Below are 18,922 nucleotides of genomic sequence, written 5' to 3' on the forward strand. Positions count from 1 at the left end.
TTACTGCGTGACTTATATTAGACGTCTTTTTAGTTTTTGGTTAATATCTAATTTTGAGTAATGATTGATTGTTTGTTTGTTTTCTATAATAGTTTGGTAATTAGTTTGAACGCACTGACGCACTCTAAGTCCTCTGCTATGGTACAATGCATTGGCGCACTTTTCAGATTAGGAGGCTATGCTTGCTTGTGGTTAATCGCTTCGGTAGAATTTTGGCAAATGAACTCGGCTATTCTGATGGCTTGGGAAGCTGAGGTGGTAGATAGTTGCTGGCATGAGTGGATAGAACTCTCCCTTTTTTTCTCTCTAAGTAACATCTATAATTTTCTAGTTTTATTTTGGGGAAAGAAGAGGATATGATGATGAACATGATGCTGCGAGCGATACCACCGAGTATCATGGTTGTAGCTGGACAGACCATCTGGACGAGTTGGTTGGTAGGTAGGAGTGAAGCTGTGCTGTTGTCGCTTCTGCGAGGATTAGTGTTGGTGTCCAAAATAGGTTTTGCGCTTCAGGTAACCACTGCGTATTGGCGAAGATAGACCGGTCTCGTTGCTGCATGGTTGATAGGTTGTTTGTTGGTGGTGACATTCGATGATGACATTTGGTTTGATTTGGTTGGTGGGTTTTTTTTGTGTTGTGGAGTGGGGGTATAGATACAAGTTGGTAACAAATTAAATTATTATAAATTCTTGGAATATCAACTGGTAGGTTGTTTGTTGGGTTTTTGGTTTTTTTTTGTTTTGGGTGAAATGCAAGGATTTCTCTACTACTGGTATTTTGTTTTTGGTTTAAACACAACATTCATTAAATACTAATTGTTCATCTGTTCTTTATTTTTGTTCGTTTGCTGTGATTGTTCGTCTGCTGTGTTTTTGTTTTTTATTTTTTATGGGGAGGGTTTGTCCGACAACGAGAACAACAACATCATCTGTGTCCTTGTGTTTCTATGACGGCACCTTAAATTGCAGATTTAAGCATCCTGTTGCTCATGCAGCCTAATTCAAATAAAACCGATGATTTGGGTGGTTGGTGGGGATAGAGGGTAAGGTGGTTTCGTGTTTGTTGTGATTTGCAGGACAGGATAGTGGTAGTGATGTTAGTTAGGGTTGCCATACATTGAACGGTTGAGGTGAGTTGGTGGATGGGTAAGTGGTTGGGTATAGGAGGCCAGGGTTGGGAAGTGACAGTAGGCATATGCAGGTGAGATAACCCAAGAAAACGCAGAAAATGAAAACAAAGAAAAGAAAAACGGAAAGTATGAAATTTTCAAACCAAAACGAAAAAACGATAGAAAGAAAAACACGCATTTAAAAACATTTCATTTTGGTTAGTGGCAAGTTTCATACGCAGGTAGGTAGTTCTTAGTAAGTAGTTAGGTAGGCAGGTAGTTAGGCAGGTGTTTGGTTATTGTTTAGATATATTTGGATTAATTTCAAAGTTCACTATAACCACAAATCAATACTTAAAGATAAAGCCAAAGTAAAAGTTTAGGTCTTCCAAATTATAAAACATTGCAAGTCGCTGCCAATCGAATCTTCCCTCCACAAGCCGCACGCACACAAATGCGAGCTCGCCATCTAGTCTTCATCATAGTCTTGCATGTTATTGGCTGTGTTGGTTGGATCGAATGTATTGCTATGTCCGCAAAGTTATAGGAAAATAAAATTTCGAACAAATCATAATTTATAAATTCTGTTTACAAAATATACTTTCAGTGGCCAAATAAGCAAAGCAAATAAAAACGAAAGAACCAAAAAACAAAAAAAAAAAAGGCAACGTAACAGCTAAATAAACCAAAAAGAAAGACAATTGTGCCGATTATAAAATAACGACAACCAACAAGCACAAGGCTTCTTAAGACTATAGGTATTTACATACATACAAACGAGTATTAACAGAGATTCCAATAGGGATTTTAAACATTTTTTCGGGTTTGTGGAGGGATGGATATATGCAAGGAATGGTGCAGATTACCTTGTTTTTTGTTTATTGGTTCAAATCCATAAGAACTGCAGAGGTTTTTTTGTAGGGTCTATGGAGTGAATTTATTTTATTCTAGCATTTTTTTAGCAATAAAAAGTATTCTATGAGTTGACTTGACCCGTCATCATAGGATGACAAGATCTAGTTCTTTATGATCATTATTGGATATTTTTTATTCGAACTATGATTGTTCTTTGATTGGCCTGTTGAAATCCTGCTCGAAAATTAATGAAGGTATGCACTCAATATTAGGCACACCGTACCCTTTTATCTTCTGGAACATCTTCCATAATATCTAACAATAATTCTGAACACAACTTCACTGTCAAAAATTAATTTAGGGTATTATATTGGATTATTTTTTGCCAGTGCCATTATATGAAATTCGCCTCAACGAAACTGTATTTTCTATTTTTACATCCGAAGGAAGAGAGATAGGCCCATTCCATTTGTAGGTATAGGGATCGACTCAGAATCACCTTCTTATTCGATTCAGCTACAGTAAATGCCATTAATATTCGGTATTTTGTAATGTTTTGTGAATTAAAAATTCAGCATAAATTCAAATTTGTTAAACTGATCCTTTTTGATCATTGTTGATTACTTATTATTTTTATCCAGCACAAAAGAATTAACGTTTAATTTTATTTGTTCCTTAAAATACAAAAAAGGCGTGCAGATGATTTTTCCGCAAAGAGTCTAGAAAACTTTTGTTCACCGATAGAATGATAAACAATAAAGCGAATTTATTAGCAAATAGAAATTTTATCCACCTTTAACTTTTGTGTAAAGACAATGACGAAATTTGTGCCACTATATGGATCGACGAGTTCGTGAGAAACCTATTTCTTCAAAAAGTTTTGTTATAAAAAGACTGCAGGAGTAGAATTCTGGAGTTTCAACTACTTTGGAACAAAAGGAAAGCAACCATTCTTGGACAATGCGAGATTAAGGATAGGTGTCATTGTTTTTACACAAACGTTGAACACTGAAAGAAAAACGGTTCATTGCATTATTGAACGGGTTTCATTGATTTGTTTTTACTGATGCAATGAAAAGATGCTAGAAAAGCATTAACATAACGAAATGTTCCATACATGCAATGAAAATTTACGTTATTTAAAAGTTAATGATTTTTGGCTTCATTAAATGAATGAAACGGATTTCATTGATAGAATGAAACCCTTTATTTATAACAAAAAACATTAAAAATGAGAAAATTAAAGTAATTGTAAATAGTACAATTTAAAATATTTTCGCAACAAGTGTATAAAATTTGACGGAAAAGTATAAGATTTGTTAAATTTAGAATTTGCCCCACAAGTAAATGAAATTAGTTTCATGAACTTAATGAAACGTTTCATTTAGTTAACGAATTTGCATTGCATTTACTTAATGAAAATTTGCAAACACAGGATCGAATCCCCCCGCCGGCCAATTTTTTATTTTTTTTCTTTAAACTTATTTTAGAAACATTTTAAACGAAAAAAATATGTATTTCTTATAAAAAAACATTTCTAAAATGTGGTTTCTAAATATTTTTAAATTTACTTTAATTGAGAATTTTTTTGCTGTGCAGTAGTATTATATGGTATTCTAGTGAAATGTTTGCAACCCCAAGTTCAAATCCCCCGCCCTGCAATTTTTTGTTTTTTTTTTTTAAATTCCACGCAAACGTATTTTTTATTGAAATTTTTTTTTTTCAAAATTGTTTCTGCTATTCTTTAAGTTCAATTGAGAAACTTATTGCTGTGCAGTAATATATTGCATGCCACTGACACATCTGCCATCGTACCGCTCAGCAATTTTTTTTTATGTTTTCCTCAAATTTATTTAACAAAATTCGGCGTAAAAAATGTATTTCTTATTATTATTTTTTTAAATGTAGTCTCCACACATTTACTTAATTTAATTTAATTGAGAAATTGTTATTTATGCTTATTGAGTTATGTCATCATTCAGTAAGATATGTTGGTAGGCTAGAGGATGCGTGAAAGACTACCAAACATGAGATAATGACTTCAAATCTTCTTGACCACAAAATTAATTAAATCGTTGAGTAGAGAAATAATAAGTAGAGGGAATGACAGAAAAAATCAAGAGCGCAAATCTATAAAAGGAACAAAAAAAACCCACCAACCATCAAAGGTGGTGGCTTTTGAGAGTGAAACTTTTTCATTACTTAAATGAAATGATTTCATTACTCCAAAGAAAAATGTTCATAACATAAATGAACGTTTTTCATTGTATCAATACCATTGCAATAATTAACATATTTTATTAATTTCACTTTAATTAAACTTTTATCACGTATGCAATGAAGCTCTACATTGGCTTAAAATCCATGACAAATTTCATTGACACAACCTACGATTTCATTTCTGTCATGAAGCTTTTCCTTTCAGTGAATGCTTACAAAAATGCATAAAAATATGCCAAATTATTTATTAGAAGTGATATAAGTGGGATATGCTACAAAATATTAAATTATTACTTTTTCATATACATTGAAAAATAATGCATACAGCGGTCAAAAAAAGTATTCATCATTAGCAAAATTGATAATAAATTCACTTATTTTGGGTAATTGAAGAAAATTTAAAGTAAACAAATAATGCAGTTTTATGCAATAGTTTATTTTTCGTAATATGTTTTAAAATAAATTCAAAAAATAAATTTAATTAGCGCAAAAAATGCAATTTTATATAATAACACCAAAAACAGAACAAAAAAAGTATTCATCATTGATGTGCTATCATCAAAGTCAAATTCAAATATTATTTGGGAATCCCCCTTTTCTGTTTTATTTAGTAAAGGAGGCTTTGCCCTTGACAGCAAATATTTAATTTCATTGAAAATATAGTTTTTGTCAAAATGGGTCGTAAGCAAAACGAGGTTTCTGATGAGGTAAAAGTTTTGATAATAAAACACCACAGTAATGGTTTAACTCAAAAAACTATCAGTGAAATATTAAATAGACCACGATCTACTATACAATCCATCATCAGAAAGTGGACAGAAACGAAAACTGTTGACAATAAACCAAGATCTGGTCGACCAAAAGCACTTTCAGTTGGAGATGTGCGTTGGCTAGTGCGGCAAGTTCAGAAAACTCCGAAGACAAATGCGACCATTCTTCGTAAAAACACTATGGAATATTTAGGGAAGGAAGTTACTACACAAACAATTCGAAATACACTCAAAAGGCATAGTTACAGAGGAAGAACTGCACGTAAGAAGCCCTTTATAAATAAAATAAACCGAGTGAAAAGGCAAAACTTCGCAAAAAGGTATGTAAAACAGCCCGAATCATTTTGGAAAACAGTCATTTTTGCAGACGAGAGCAAGTTTAATCTTTTTGGGTGCGATGGAAAGGTCATAGTGTACAGAAAACCAAATACAGAGCTTGAAGAACGAAACACAGTTGCTACTGTAAAACATGGTGGAGGTGGTTTAATGGTTTGGGGGTGTATGGCGGCTCCAGGAGCGGGAAATCTTGAAATTATTAATGGAGTAATGGATCATAAGTATTACATTGACATTTTAAAGAGGAATTTAAAAGATAGTGCTGTAAAACTTGGGCTTGGTAATAACTTTCAATATTATCAAGATAATGACCCCAAACATTCTGCTTTAAATACCAAGATGTGGATGCTGTATAACTGCCCCAAAGTCATTAAAACTCCTCCTCAAAGTCCCGACTTGAACCCAATTGAACATCTTTGGGAACATCTCGAACGCAAATTGAGAACGCGCAATTTTTCGAGCAAGAGTGAAATGCAACAGGTGATAATGGAGGAATGGGCTAATATAGACCAAAATATAACCGCTAAATTAGTCCAATCGATGTCAAACCGTTTAAAAGAAGTTATAAGACGCGGTGGTCGAATAACAAAGTATTAATTTTTTTAAATTATGTTATTTATTTTTTGTTTTTTTGCAATGATGAATACTTTTTTTGTTTAATTTTTTGTGTTCAGCTGTAAAATGGCCCTTTTTGTTCCAATAAATACTATTTTTTTCTTTAAAAACAATGAAATTGTGTACATATATATCACACAAGCACTACTGCATCATTAGTTTAATATGTTTTTATTCCAATTGTCTTTTGTAGACTTATTAAAAAAAAAACATTGAATGATGAATACTTTTTTTGACCGCTGTAGGTATTTTAAAAACCCGAATATCAATGCATGATGAATCGTTGGCTTTTTTTATTATGTTTGTTTTATATGAAATTTTTATAGCAAAAATTAATGTTAAATAATTTAATTTGGATCTCTGAATATCGGTCAAAGTTTTACAAACAAACTTTTTTCGTGTCTTTTTATAAATGACGAAATTTGTTCATTGAATTTTGTTAACAAAATAACGAATACTTTGGATACAGATTTTGGTAAAAATCTATTCGGATTGAAATATATCTAGCTCCCTTATATACATTTGTTCGATTTGTCTATTAGCGCTAAAATGTGTATAATAATCAAAAATTGGCACATACCACATTCGTGTGATTGTTGGCATTTCTAATGAACTTTATAATAATCGGCTCAGATTAACCTCTAGCTTCCATATACAATGTACATGCATCAACCAAAGAACTCTTGTAAAGCCCTAGGTAATACAATTTTAAACTTAGCTTGATATATGTAGGAACGGTGGTTTTATTTGTTTTCTCAATTTTTTGTGAGAATTGATGTCTCGAACTCGGAGTGTTATGCTGATCTGACCTTAATTTTATATAACACCTCCTCAAAAGTGCTTTTAATCATATAGTAAACTTGTGAAGTTAAAAAGGTTGGGTTTAAGTGCTTGCAAGATTACATTACAAAAGGCTTTTTTTAAATCTATTTTCTAATTAGGCGTTAGCTATGGACCAATCCTTACTTAACCTACTGTGCCGTAAATGTCTGTTTAGATATATCCTATTAACTATAGGAATAATAGACTAATCCTAAGGAGTTCCTATGGATTTGTGGTGGTCTATAGTGGGTGATAACATACATACGTACATACATTAGACATACATACACAACATCCAGTGGAACCAATTGATTACACGCTACCTTAAGCAGCAGTGAGGATACACGAAACTTACCTTCTACGTCTGGGATTTGTAGTTTGCCCCGGCAAGTTGAAACATCCACGAGGAATGACCATGCGGGCGTTACCCTTAGCGGGTCGAGAGCCGCCAACAACTTGTAAAGCGGCCAAATGTGCAGCATAACCATCATTGAGGACAGTGGCATTGGTTTGCAGCTTTTTGCTAACCTGCAGTAGATGTTTATAGGTTATTGAATGCATATATTTGTGTACCGTGTACCCCAACTGACCTTGCCCACAATGAATATTTGATCCATTCTCAAGCCCACATTGGAGTAAACACTGATGTCTTTACTGCTGCCGTAAGCTGCCATAATTGAGATTCCATGATTTTGTACCAAATTATTCAAATAGGCTGTCTTGTGACCCAGCGGGTCGGTGGTCAAACCATCGGCAAAGGATATTAAGCCATGGGGGAAATTGTGTTGGCTCAGCCAGGAGACAACACGCTGCTGCTGCATATCCGGCCGACCAGTCATGTAAATCAGCAAATAGCCCAGCTCCTGCCAGTGGCGGCAAACATCTACGGCTCCTGCCCTTACCTTGGGATCTCGCCCCGTAACCGACATAGAAGCTGTGAATGAGCCATCTATGCTAAAGACTACGCATTCGGTTAGCGGTGGCACCACCGCCAAATAGCAATCGACTGAAGTGTGGTCGCCGCGTACCACCATTTTGATCGGGTAAATGCCATAGCCCAGAGTAACTTCATCTGGAACAGTGTAGGAAATGCGTCCCGTCTTGTCAGTGACTTCTGTACTGAGGTAGTTCCACTCGCCAGCAGGTGGATCCTTCATAATGTGAATGTCAACCTTTTCGCCATGCAATGTTATCATATCTAAAGGTCCATACATGAAACGGGCATTGATTCGTTGTTCTCGACCCTCCAACACTATCACATCATTCGCCCGATGATTGGCGGCAACATTCTTCAACTTCACCGAAGTTCTCTTTCTTATCCATTTTTCGCGTGGTTGTCCCGGATTGAATTGTATTGTCTCCTTGTTATCGGGCGAGGTGACATATGGAATTCCCTCGAACTTGCCAATCTAAAAATTTAGTTTGCAAATGCATTTTAGTTTCGAGTTCAAGGAATTCTAACAAACCTGTCTTAGTATGAATGCTATAACATCAGCACTCTCCCAGTAACTGGCATGAAATAGATGGGGCAAAGCATTGGCAGGAAAATTACTCAAGCCTTCAGGGCAGTAGAGAGCGTAGTCTAGGCGTTTAGTACCCCACCATTTGCTTTGTACTGCAAGATAAAGGGATTTATTAGTAAAATTATAGAAAATAGCAAAAATTTGTATAGGTTTTAAGGTTTAAGGTACTGGAGTTTTAACTATTCTGCCTACTTTTAGGTTAGACTTTAGACAATATATAAATAAAACGTGCAACATGTTATGCGTTTGGATGAGTTGATGTATGAGATATTAGTGTTATGTTTCTAATGGGCCTTAATATGACCCAATGTTGATGTTGTTGTAGCAGTGTGTTGTAAACTGAGGAGCCAGCCCTTACCGAGGAACAACTCCATCGAGTCAAACCGGTGCGTACAGCCGGCTGCCATGGGATTGACTAAAACTCATCATTTCCCGGTAGTGCCAACTTGCGTAGCCATCTCAATTGCCATGTTTTATTTACCCAATAAGCGGATTTTCTAGTTTTTATCGCCGTTTATTAAAACATATGGTGTCATCATTCAATCTGAATGACAAAATGGCAGAACGCAACATATTTATTTAATGAATAAACCTTATGGAATTCAAAAATTGCTTAGGACTTTAATAAATTGACATTTATGAACTCGCGAGTAACATTTATTTAAAGTTAAAATGACTTATTTTTTTTTGTTTTATTGATATTGCACTATTTTGGATGTGTGTCAGTGCTGCCAACATTTTAAGTACAAAGCATTAAGTGGGAAGAACGTTTTATTTATCCATAATCTGGCAAATCCGCCAGACTGGTAAAAAACGACCCAAATGTTTAAACAAGTCATCTTAATTTATGGGACTGATCAAAAGAATTTGACCTACGTATTTAAAACCGGAACCTAAGGTCTCTAATCAGAAGACTACGCAATATTGGATTTATTCGATTATCACAAGGCTGTTGATACGACCTTAAACAAATTCTTAGGAGTAGGAATCACTAAAAGTTGACATACTGCATTATAGCTGTTAAGAAACGACGTAATTTTGACTGTGGATAAATCGTTAGTCTTAATGTACCACACTTTGTCCTTTGAAAGCCAATCTGTGCTTGGACCAAAGAAAATGACACGCTTTCAACTTTGAAAAGCACACAGTTCTTAGAGAATAAATCTATTTGTTTGATGTTGGGGAAATTTATGAGTATTTCAGTAGCGTCATTGATATGGAAAGAGTTTCTTCTCCTTGATGGAACAATGGCGAAATAGTGTTCTCTTTCTGCCTCTCGCTCTAAGAGAAATGCGGCAAATTATATATTTAAATAACAGAAATCTGCCCAAGAATCGTATCGTATGACTACGAGTGTTCTTCTGCTACTGAAGCGAAGAACATTGATTAAAGGTTATCACTTTAGTCAATTTGTAGTGCAAACGAGAGATTTCGGAGAAAATAATAAATGGTCATCAGGTCGAAGGATACAGGATTATTTGCAGTGTTCGAGGAGAAACTTATTCGTAAAGTATATGAGACGATTCGGATTCACATCAACTACGAGCTGAATACATACAAACGGTGATTCTGTTGAATATCCAGATCCAGGAACTCTGTGACTAAGGTGGGGTGCGTGCGGGATATGGGTCTGAGACGAGTGGATCCGCCTGGGCAATTAAACAGTTGACGTGCGGTCCCAGATCACAATCTGGACATACATCCTCCATACATCCTGCATCTGCTGGTAAACTATTCTGGTTTGTTGGGGGAGGTAAATTTCTTTATATGCAATGGATGTCGGTTGTTCTCATTCGACCGCATTCACCCGGTAGCTATTTACCGCATCTGCTACCGTATTGTATGAATGTTGCCAGGACCCGCTGGATCTAGAGGTTCTCTCATATAACGTTGAACCTCTAGCTTTAGACCATAAAGATCCACCTTAAGGCTTCTGGGCGATGGATTCATATCCACAAGATAATGATTTGGATGGTGTAATCAATAACAGCCCAAAATATGTATGCGGTGTTGGCATGCAAAGCAGTTTTTGTGCTATGCAGTCTTTTGAAAACCATGTTGATGCTCGGCGAATGGAAATTTTCCTAAGAGGCTCGGGAGGGTTAGTCCCTCAATCGTTTTACAATAGTTACTGGTGAGAGAAGGCAGATCGGTATGTACGACTCCCCCTTGCTCGGGTCCTTTCCGGGCTTCATTAGCAGGTTAAAGACAATTGTAAGCTACTCGACTCCAGATAAATTCAGATTGTTCATTATCAATGTAGACATTCCGTTGCGTCTAGCGTCTTGGATGACTTGGCGCCACGGATGACATTCGTACCTTCGGTAAATTGTAATGGCTGTTCATCGGCTCGGAGACCACGGATACGACAGTTTCCGCGTATTTGTGTAATATTGTTAGGTTGTTAAATTATAACAGCGGACGACGCACAGTGGCGCGAACAGAATAAACAGGTGACAAAAATCAAAATTTTCATGTGCACCTACGAAATTTTGAACAACCTATTAAAGGTATTTCAAGCTATGTCTGAGTTTGGTATCCCTGCAAAATTAATAAGACTCCGCAGGATGACACTTGCTGATACGCGTTCCTCAGTGAGAATAGGAAAGAATCTCTCCGAACCATTCAATACCAAACGAGGTTTCAGACAAGGAGATCGTGTGATCTCTTTAATATCCTGCTGGAGAAGATTATACGAGATGCAGATGTGAATAGATATGGCACACTAATCACAAGAGAATACAATCTACTCGCATATGCGGGCGACATCGACATCATAGGTCGCTTACCGGAAGTAGTAACTGTTGCCTTTGAAAGAATCGAAATAGAGTCAGTGAAAATGGGTCTGGCAATAAATGGAGATAAGACGAAATGGTTGTTTCAACTCCTAAAACGCCTTGTACAATCGAGCAGATAAAGAAAATGGAGAAAGTTTTGAGATAAAACGAAGAGTAATACTGACAAACAGATGCTACTTTGGACTAAGCAAACAGACGAAGATTAAACTATACAAGACACTGATACTACCCGTGTTGTTATATGGTTCTGAGGCATGGGTACTTGTGAAAGCAGATGAGGCAGTGCTTGAAGTATTTGAGAGAAAGATTCTTCTTAAAATATATGGACCAGTTTGCGTTAATGGAGAATATAGGCGACACATGAACCAAGAGCTCTATGAGCTGTATGACGACGATAGCAAAGGTACACACATCAAATACGACGGCTGCGTTGGCTAGGTCGTATTGTCAGAATAGATGAAGAAGCTCCAGCAAAGAAGTCTTTTGAAGGCAAACACAGTGGTACACGCAAACCGGGAAGACCAAAAGCCCGATGGAAAGATCAAGTGGTGGGAGACACCTCGAAACTTGGTGTCAGAGATTTTAGAATGAGCGCAGAAGATCGAGGCTCTTGGAACACTATTTTACGTTCGGCTTTCCAATCATTTAAAAAAGCTACCCATAGAAATGTTAGATTTTTTACTAAAGAAGATATGATCTTTCAATGTTGACCTATTTTCAATTTACAAAAAAATACACGATTACGATTACGTGATCTGCTCCGATTTTGTATGTAATATCTCGAAAACTAAATAAGCAACTGTCATATTTAATTTTATCTATCCAATAAATGTAGAATTATCCAAAAAAAAAAAATCTTTGAGCTTCTCTAGATAAATCACTATCTAAAAAAGTACCAATTTTTCACTAATTTTCAACTTTGATGGGAAATAAAAAATAAAATCTTTTATACCCTCAACATATGTATATTCAAAATTCGCTCTTTTATTGTCCCTCAACATAATTGAAAAAAGTTTAACTGCCCGTACTTGCCCCATCTTCGTTTAGAGGCATAAAATGCAAAAAATACACGGCTCAGAAATTGTGTGGAAGACATGTGCCACAGCCGAAAAATAGTTGGAATAATTCCATAACATTTGAACAGATAAAGATATTTATACGAAACTTGGTATAGTAATTGTAGAGATGGCTTCTAATAAGTATGCAAAATTTGGAGGCCCTAGGCTGACATAGGGCTTTAATGTTGGTCACCTTGAGCATTTAAAATGTTGAAGTGCTGCCAATGAAGTATTTATTGGTCGAATGTCATAATTCTTTTTGCAAAAGAAAGAGCTCATAAAATTCTACCAAAAATCTACATGCCTACATGTCTGAAATATCTCTAATGATTTTTATTGGAATCGCAACAGATTTTTTGAAGATTTCAATCAAGTTACACCATTGGAAAGGTTACAAAATTCTTCGAATATTACAAAAAATTGATGTAGATTGTCCTTTCCTACTAAAAGTAAAAAGCTTCACAACTGAAAATTTCCGAAAATCCTAAATTATTTAAAAAAATTCAATAAAGCCTTAAAAAAGGAGAAAAAAATCTAAAATTAAAAAAAAAATCTCTACTCAGTTACCATTTTTCCACAATTTTTAACTTCGATGAGCCAAAACTAAGCACCTACAAGGTAATGCACACTTTTTAAACATGAATTTCATAGACTGAACACCTATTTGTCATATGCTGTTTAAATCATTCAATTATCTTATTCGGTTCAAAAAATATGATTTTTGCAACGAACAAACTCTAAGCGCGCCACTGTGCAACGTTGGCTAGGTCATGGTGTGTGAGAGATGTAAGGCACATTCTTAGAAGAAATGTCTTTGGTGTAACTGCATGAAATGAAAATTGGGTTTCTAGCATATCTACTTACATGTGTTTATAGTACTTAGGGAGATATTCTCAATCAAACCCGACACTGTACTTTGCATAGAGGCATCCGATAAGCGTCGTCCTCCCAACAAGTTGTGACCTTCGCTAAAATGATGTGGATGCGATTGTATAACCTCCACTGAAATAAAAGAGAGGCATTAAAGTCCATCATGTTCTTAAAGTTTCCCATTCAATGTGGCTCACATAAATGCAACGGTTGTCCATTTCCCAATGGATATTTGGCATATCGTGGTATATTGACTGGAGGTAACATAGAAAATCGAGCACTAAGCAATGGCTCGAGACGGGAAGCCGTTGGATCGGTTGGATGAAACATATTGTATACATGATGACAATTTGGACGCTGCAATGCTAAAATGAGGACGCAAATATGAGTTTCCAAACCATTTTGAGAAGTTCTAAACAGTGTCACTACTTACCTGTTTTAGAATCATGCAGTTTTTTGGCAGCCAGAACAATAGATAAAGGCGAGCCAAACATGAAAAAGTCACTAACCTCAAAATCTAATTTCGTATGTTTTGAGTCACTGGTCGAGGAGGAACGTCTGCGTCGAGGTGAGGGAGCCACCAATAGGCGTTTGGCATCCATATCACTATCATCGAAACGTTCATCGTCATCGGTGGTACGTGATGAGCGACTGCCACCGTCACTAGAAGAGACTCGACACAGGGCTTCATAGGCCAACAAAGAGCCCATTGAGTCGCCCAGCATAACAACTTGTCCAGAAAAGCCATGTCCTTCATCAGACTTCAGGAATTCATGGTAGACAATATTGGCGGCGGCCACAGTTTTATTGACAGTGTCATGAAATTCTGGCGAGCTTACTGACAACAATGGTATGGCACCGATAGGAACGTCGGCTATATTCGGAATATCCGCTGAAGGAGAGGCATCAAATGAGTATGGACTAAGACTAGACAGTATGCCCAAAGCGTCAGTGCATATGGAGGGACAAGGTACCATTTTGATGGTCACATGAGACAATAGACTTGGATAGTGTTGTCTCATAACAGATTCGAAGGCCCCCCGGAAGGTGGTGACATCAGATTTTTTCGAAGTTAGTTCACTTGTAGCATCTGGGGAAGGCAGAGGCAAGGATTATAAAAAGTTATACCACCAAAATTTAGATAAAATCGTCACCTAGCACACTACCAGCATGTACTACTAAAATCAATATGGTTGTTGAACATGAAGGTGTTCCCGGTGAGCCAGGCGGCGAGACATCATGTCCACCTCTTTCCAGGCTGGCGGAGGAACGCAATTGTCGCTTGTTGCCTCGCTCCGAAGCAACTCTCATAAGAAAATCTTGATTGAAAATACTGTCATCTTTGTTATCTCTACCAGGTACTCCACTATGTGGTGGCGGACTATCATCGGTTTCTCCCAGCAACTCCAACGAACTCCATTTTGCCAGGGAGTTCGTTTCATTAGTATCTAAATACAGTTGAATGTTTAAATTTTTGAATGTCATTGTTTAAGATATTTAGGCACTCACCCACACAGTCGAAGAACTCTTCATCTGAGTTGGATTTGGAATCAACCTCCAAGCGCTCCATACGCCAATTTGCCACCTGAAAGTGTTGTGAGTTCTATTATAAGAACAACCAAAAGATCGCTTCAAGCAACACAAATTCCAAACCCAAACAATAAACAATAGACATAAAATCAAACTTACATTTTTATGTTTAGCATTTTTGGCATGCGGCTTTTAAAAGAAGTAAAACAAAAATCATTTTTGTTTTAAGAAGAACGAAAAATTAGAAGGAAGTACAGATATAGTTACAATAGAGAAAACACAGGGAAAGGCTATAGGAATGCATTACGAATTAATGATAAGAAAATAAAAATTTTTCATCGTTGATTAAAAAAAAAAATTAGTAAATATGGACCAGCCACAGGAACATTGAGTTTGTTAGTCGTTGTATTTAACATTTCACGCTTATAAACAATTAGGCTTTAGAGGTTAAGAGAATTGTACATTCGTTTTAACGATACACATCCAATGTGATTAGAAATTTCATAAATTTTCCCAGCTGATCAACTGCAGGTTGATATTTCGAAGATTTGTGGGGTGTGTGGCAGAATTAGAAGCTTATATTACATAGTGGGTAAAAGAAGAAAACATTGTTTTGTAGACTTTCAAATACAAATTTTGCCCATCAACATTCCCTTAACCCACTAATGAGAAGACAAATATCCAAGTATCCTAATGAAATTTGGATTGATGTAAAGTAGACGAAACAAATTAAAAACAAGCAAAAATTTGCTAATCTTTTTATACAAACAAAATTTAGTTGAAGGGCATAATTTTATTCTACATACCAAACTTCTGTCAAAACTGAAAAAAATAAAGCTTCTAGGAACCGAACAAGGATAATCGAGAGACCAATTTATATGGGATCAATGATGGCCTATATCTTGAAATATCATCCTTTTACCTACATTTAAAACAATGAGACCCCTTGTAACAGTATTTGGTCTCTCGACATCCATGGTTTAGTTCTGCACTCTTAAGGAGTACACAGAAACGACAAGAATTGAATATATTTTGAGTTATCCCCTGCGATATTTACTTGGTATTTATATGTTGAAAAAACCTACCAAAAATTTAGGTCAGCCTACCAACCTACCAAGAGAATAAAAACCTACCAATTTTGGTAGAAACCTACCAAAAACGAAAGCTCAAGAAGTCAAATCGCTAGATCGGTTTATATGGGAGCTATTACTGGTTATAGACCGATTTGGACCGTAATTAGTACAGTTATTGAAAGTCGTAACGGAACGGCTTCCAGGGGTTTAAAAAGTCAATTCGGGAGATCGGTTTATATGAGAGCTATATTTAAATCTGAACCGATATGGCCCATTTGCAATCCCTAACGACCTACATCAATCAATCAACAATCCCATGGCAGCCGGTTGTACGTACCGGATTGACCCGATGGAGTTCTTCATCGGCAAGGGCTGCCGCCTTAGTGTATAACACACTGCTACAAAAACAACAACCTACATCAATATTAAGTATCTGTGCAAAATTTCAAGCGGCTAACTTTACGAGTTCGACTGCTATCGTGATTTCGACAGACGGACGGACGGATATGGCTATATCGAATCAGAATGTCCATATAAGGACATGTTTTGAAGGACAATTGGGTTGTTGGAAGTAGGCAATTTTTTATATAAAAAAAATCAAACAAAAAATTTTCTAATAATTCTTATATGTGGGATTACTGGAAATCGTTTTAATGTCTTGTTGCATTTGATGGGTTCTATATTAAAAAAATGTATCGCTATAAGCCTATTTCTTATGACAGCAGGTGCAATCGCACCAAAGTCATAAAAATCCACTTTTCTTCTGTAAATGGTCATAAAGTAATAAGAAAAGGTTTTTGTTGTAAAATCTTAAGAGAATCGACGTTAAGGCATTAATGGGTTAAGGAGTAGATGCAACTATCAATGAGTCCTGTCCGACTCAAGTTTAGGCCTTCGTGTAGCCTTAATATCTCTTTGTGGAGAAATTTTACATGACTGCCATACCAAATGGTACAGGGCCTCACAAATGTAGGCAGCATTAGAAGGGGAGAACCGTCGCTGAAAATTTTTTGTGATGTTCTCGCTAGAATTTGAAACGAGGCGTTCAGCATCGTAGGCTGACATGCCAACCTCTGTGCTACAGTGGCCTCCTCCGTAGACTATCACGTTCTGTAATAATTCCACCTAACTTTAGGTATTACGTAAATGAGTGTTGTATGATATCTCCTTATTCCGTTGGATCTGAATTTAGATAAAATTTTATTTTTTTTTTAACATTTCGTTAAACCTTTTTTTATCAAAAAAAGTTTTTCAAAAATGTTATTTCTAAAGGAAACAAAATTATTTTTGTAGGACATGTTGCCAATATTTCATTTAATAGGACACCAGCTAGGCCGATGTGTTTCGTTAAACTCCTAAATGGTTTCCGATTGGCCTACATGAGCATGGAGGGTTTTATGGGGGTTGGCCGGGCCCTATATTCTGGCTCCCGAATACAAATATTAGAGTTGTACTCCAAATAATCTTAAAATTGAGCCCAATTTTGTAACAGCCTAAGCCTATTGAAATTTGCTGTTTTCGTATCAGCTCCCCAAAGCTTAACTCAACAGTTGCCATCACCAAGATGACAGTAGCACAAATGACATGCAGACGCACTCCAAAAGCTGATTGAAAAATGCCCACAAAAATAATATTAAATTTAGCGGTTAGGAATCGGGATTATAACCAGGGACTACACATCAATACCTGCCTTAAATCGGAAAATTATGTCTAGACACCACAAGGAGAGGCTTTATCTTCTGAAGGAGATATCATATGGTTGTCATTGGGCCTTTCAGGTGTTTTAAAGAGCAGTGGGCGAAAGTTGGTGCATACGAGGATGGCGTTATCATGTACTATTAAAGGGTGATTTTTTTGAGGTTAGGATTTTCATGCATTAGTATTTGACAGATCACGTGGGATTTCAGACATGGTGTCAAAGAGAAAGATGCTCAGTATGCTTTGACATTTCATCATGAATAGACTTACTAACGAGCAACGCTTGCAAATCATTGAATTTTATTACCAAAATCAGTGTTCGGTTCGAAATGTGTTCATTCACCGTAACGTAAATTATACCTGTCTTCTGCGCTATTTTAAACTTTTCTAGGAAGATCACAATGGACCTAAGGTTCCCGATTGAAGAGTATAGCGATTGAGGTTGCTAGATGGGGGACATTCAACATTATATAATCTAACAACCTGCACAGCAGCAAAAAAAAACTGATTTATAAAATTTTTATTTTGAAGTTTACATTTACGTTTGGTTTGGTTTGGTTTTTGCAAGGCGAATTCAAAATTATTTTGACATCAGCTGCGCTGATGCATTCGCCTTATAAAAACGCCTTGGTATTTACAACACATAATAACAGTCAAATAACTAATAAACGTTTTTCGAATTTTTTGATGTTTCATCTGGGTCAAGGCGTATTTATCAGGTGGCTGCAACAAATCAGCTAATAGAACTTGATATGTCAATTCATTTCTGAATTTGCCTTAAAAAAACTAAACTTTAAAATAAATATTTTTAAAATTGATTTTTGTGTTTACTGCTGTGATGGTTCTTAAACTTTGATTATATGATGGCACGCTTCTAACAACCTCAATCGCTGTAAGCATCACTCAGGAAACTTAAATCCGTTGTGTCGCCCCAAAAAAGATTGAAAAAACGCAGAAGAACCCAGATAAAATTTACGTCAGTACAATGTCAGACATTAGAATGAAGGAGCCAACATGCATGACAAAGCGGTGACCAGGCGGGCGGGAGAGTTCCCTACAATCTGCCATTTAAAATCCGACAAATATCCAAAAAGTTCAAAAAGTCATACAAAATCCCTCTGGTTAAAATCTTCCTTTTTGAGCCCTTTGCTAGTAGTACGCTAATTATTCTGCAGCATTCAACATCAGCTTCACTAGGTAGCTATCTACCGCTAACCTTGTAAAAACTATGCCTTCTTGATGGTTTTGTGGGTTAGACTTTGGAGCTATTGGTAGTTTTGTAAATTTTTGGATTTTGTTTTTTCTTGATTGACACTCAAAAATATTTGAACTTCTTGCTCTAATTGGCCGAACCAAAATTTGAAATGTCACGGCGAATAGAATTTTATTCGCCTTGCTTAAAAATGTTGACATCTCAAGTACCCAAAAAAGATGCTTTGTTGTAGCAATTCGCCGATGCGGCCATCTTATTAAATACGGCTTCATCTGGCTATTCGAGTATTTGTCAATAACAATAAAAATAGAAAAAATGATTTTTGTTTTTGTTTTTAACCCGTCTTGTGCCGCTTTGGATATATTTGTAAGCCAGCCATTGGCTTTATGTTCGCTAATAATCATGAAAAGTCAATCTATACAAGAAATTT

At 36.2% G+C, this 18,922-nt stretch overlaps 1 protein-coding gene across 12 annotated transcripts in view; it reads right to left on the reverse strand.

The window, feature by feature from the left end:
• LOC106095879 (protein retinal degeneration B) overlaps window positions 1-18,922 on the reverse strand; it is a 75,889-nt gene that overhangs the window by 6,898 nt on the left and 50,069 nt on the right. For 8 of the 12 annotated variants that reach the window (XR_001222812.2, XR_009398241.1, XR_001222814.2 and 5 more), the window contains 10 exons: window positions 14,668-14,697; window positions 14,488-14,563; window positions 14,133-14,426; window positions 13,412-14,068; window positions 13,176-13,343; window positions 12,973-13,110; window positions 8,196-8,344; window positions 7,320-8,138; window positions 7,085-7,257; window positions 5-555 (listed from right to left, as the gene is read on the reverse strand). Coding sequence is in view for 2 of the 12 variants with exons in the window: in XM_013263311.2 (XP_013118765.2) it covers window positions 1,581-1,638; window positions 7,085-7,257; window positions 7,320-8,138; window positions 8,196-8,344; window positions 12,973-13,110; window positions 13,176-13,343; window positions 13,412-14,068; window positions 14,133-14,426; window positions 14,488-14,563; window positions 14,668-14,697 (2,562 nt within the window). In the remaining 10 variants the exon portion in view is untranslated. Of the gene's footprint in view, window positions 1-4; window positions 556-807; window positions 999-1,402; window positions 1,639-7,084; window positions 7,258-7,319; window positions 8,139-8,195; window positions 8,345-12,972; window positions 13,111-13,175; window positions 13,344-13,411; window positions 14,069-14,132; window positions 14,427-14,487; window positions 14,564-14,667; window positions 14,698-18,922 lie in introns of those variants that run through there. The other 4 variants (XR_001222817.2, XM_013263312.2, XM_013263311.2 and 1 more) reach the window with 4 other exon arrangements.

Source organism: Stomoxys calcitrans, chromosome 4 (genome assembly GCF_963082655.1).
Source record: "Stomoxys calcitrans chromosome 4, idStoCalc2.1, whole genome shotgun sequence".
Classification (NCBI taxonomy): Eukaryota; Metazoa; Arthropoda; class Insecta; order Diptera; family Muscidae; genus Stomoxys; species Stomoxys calcitrans.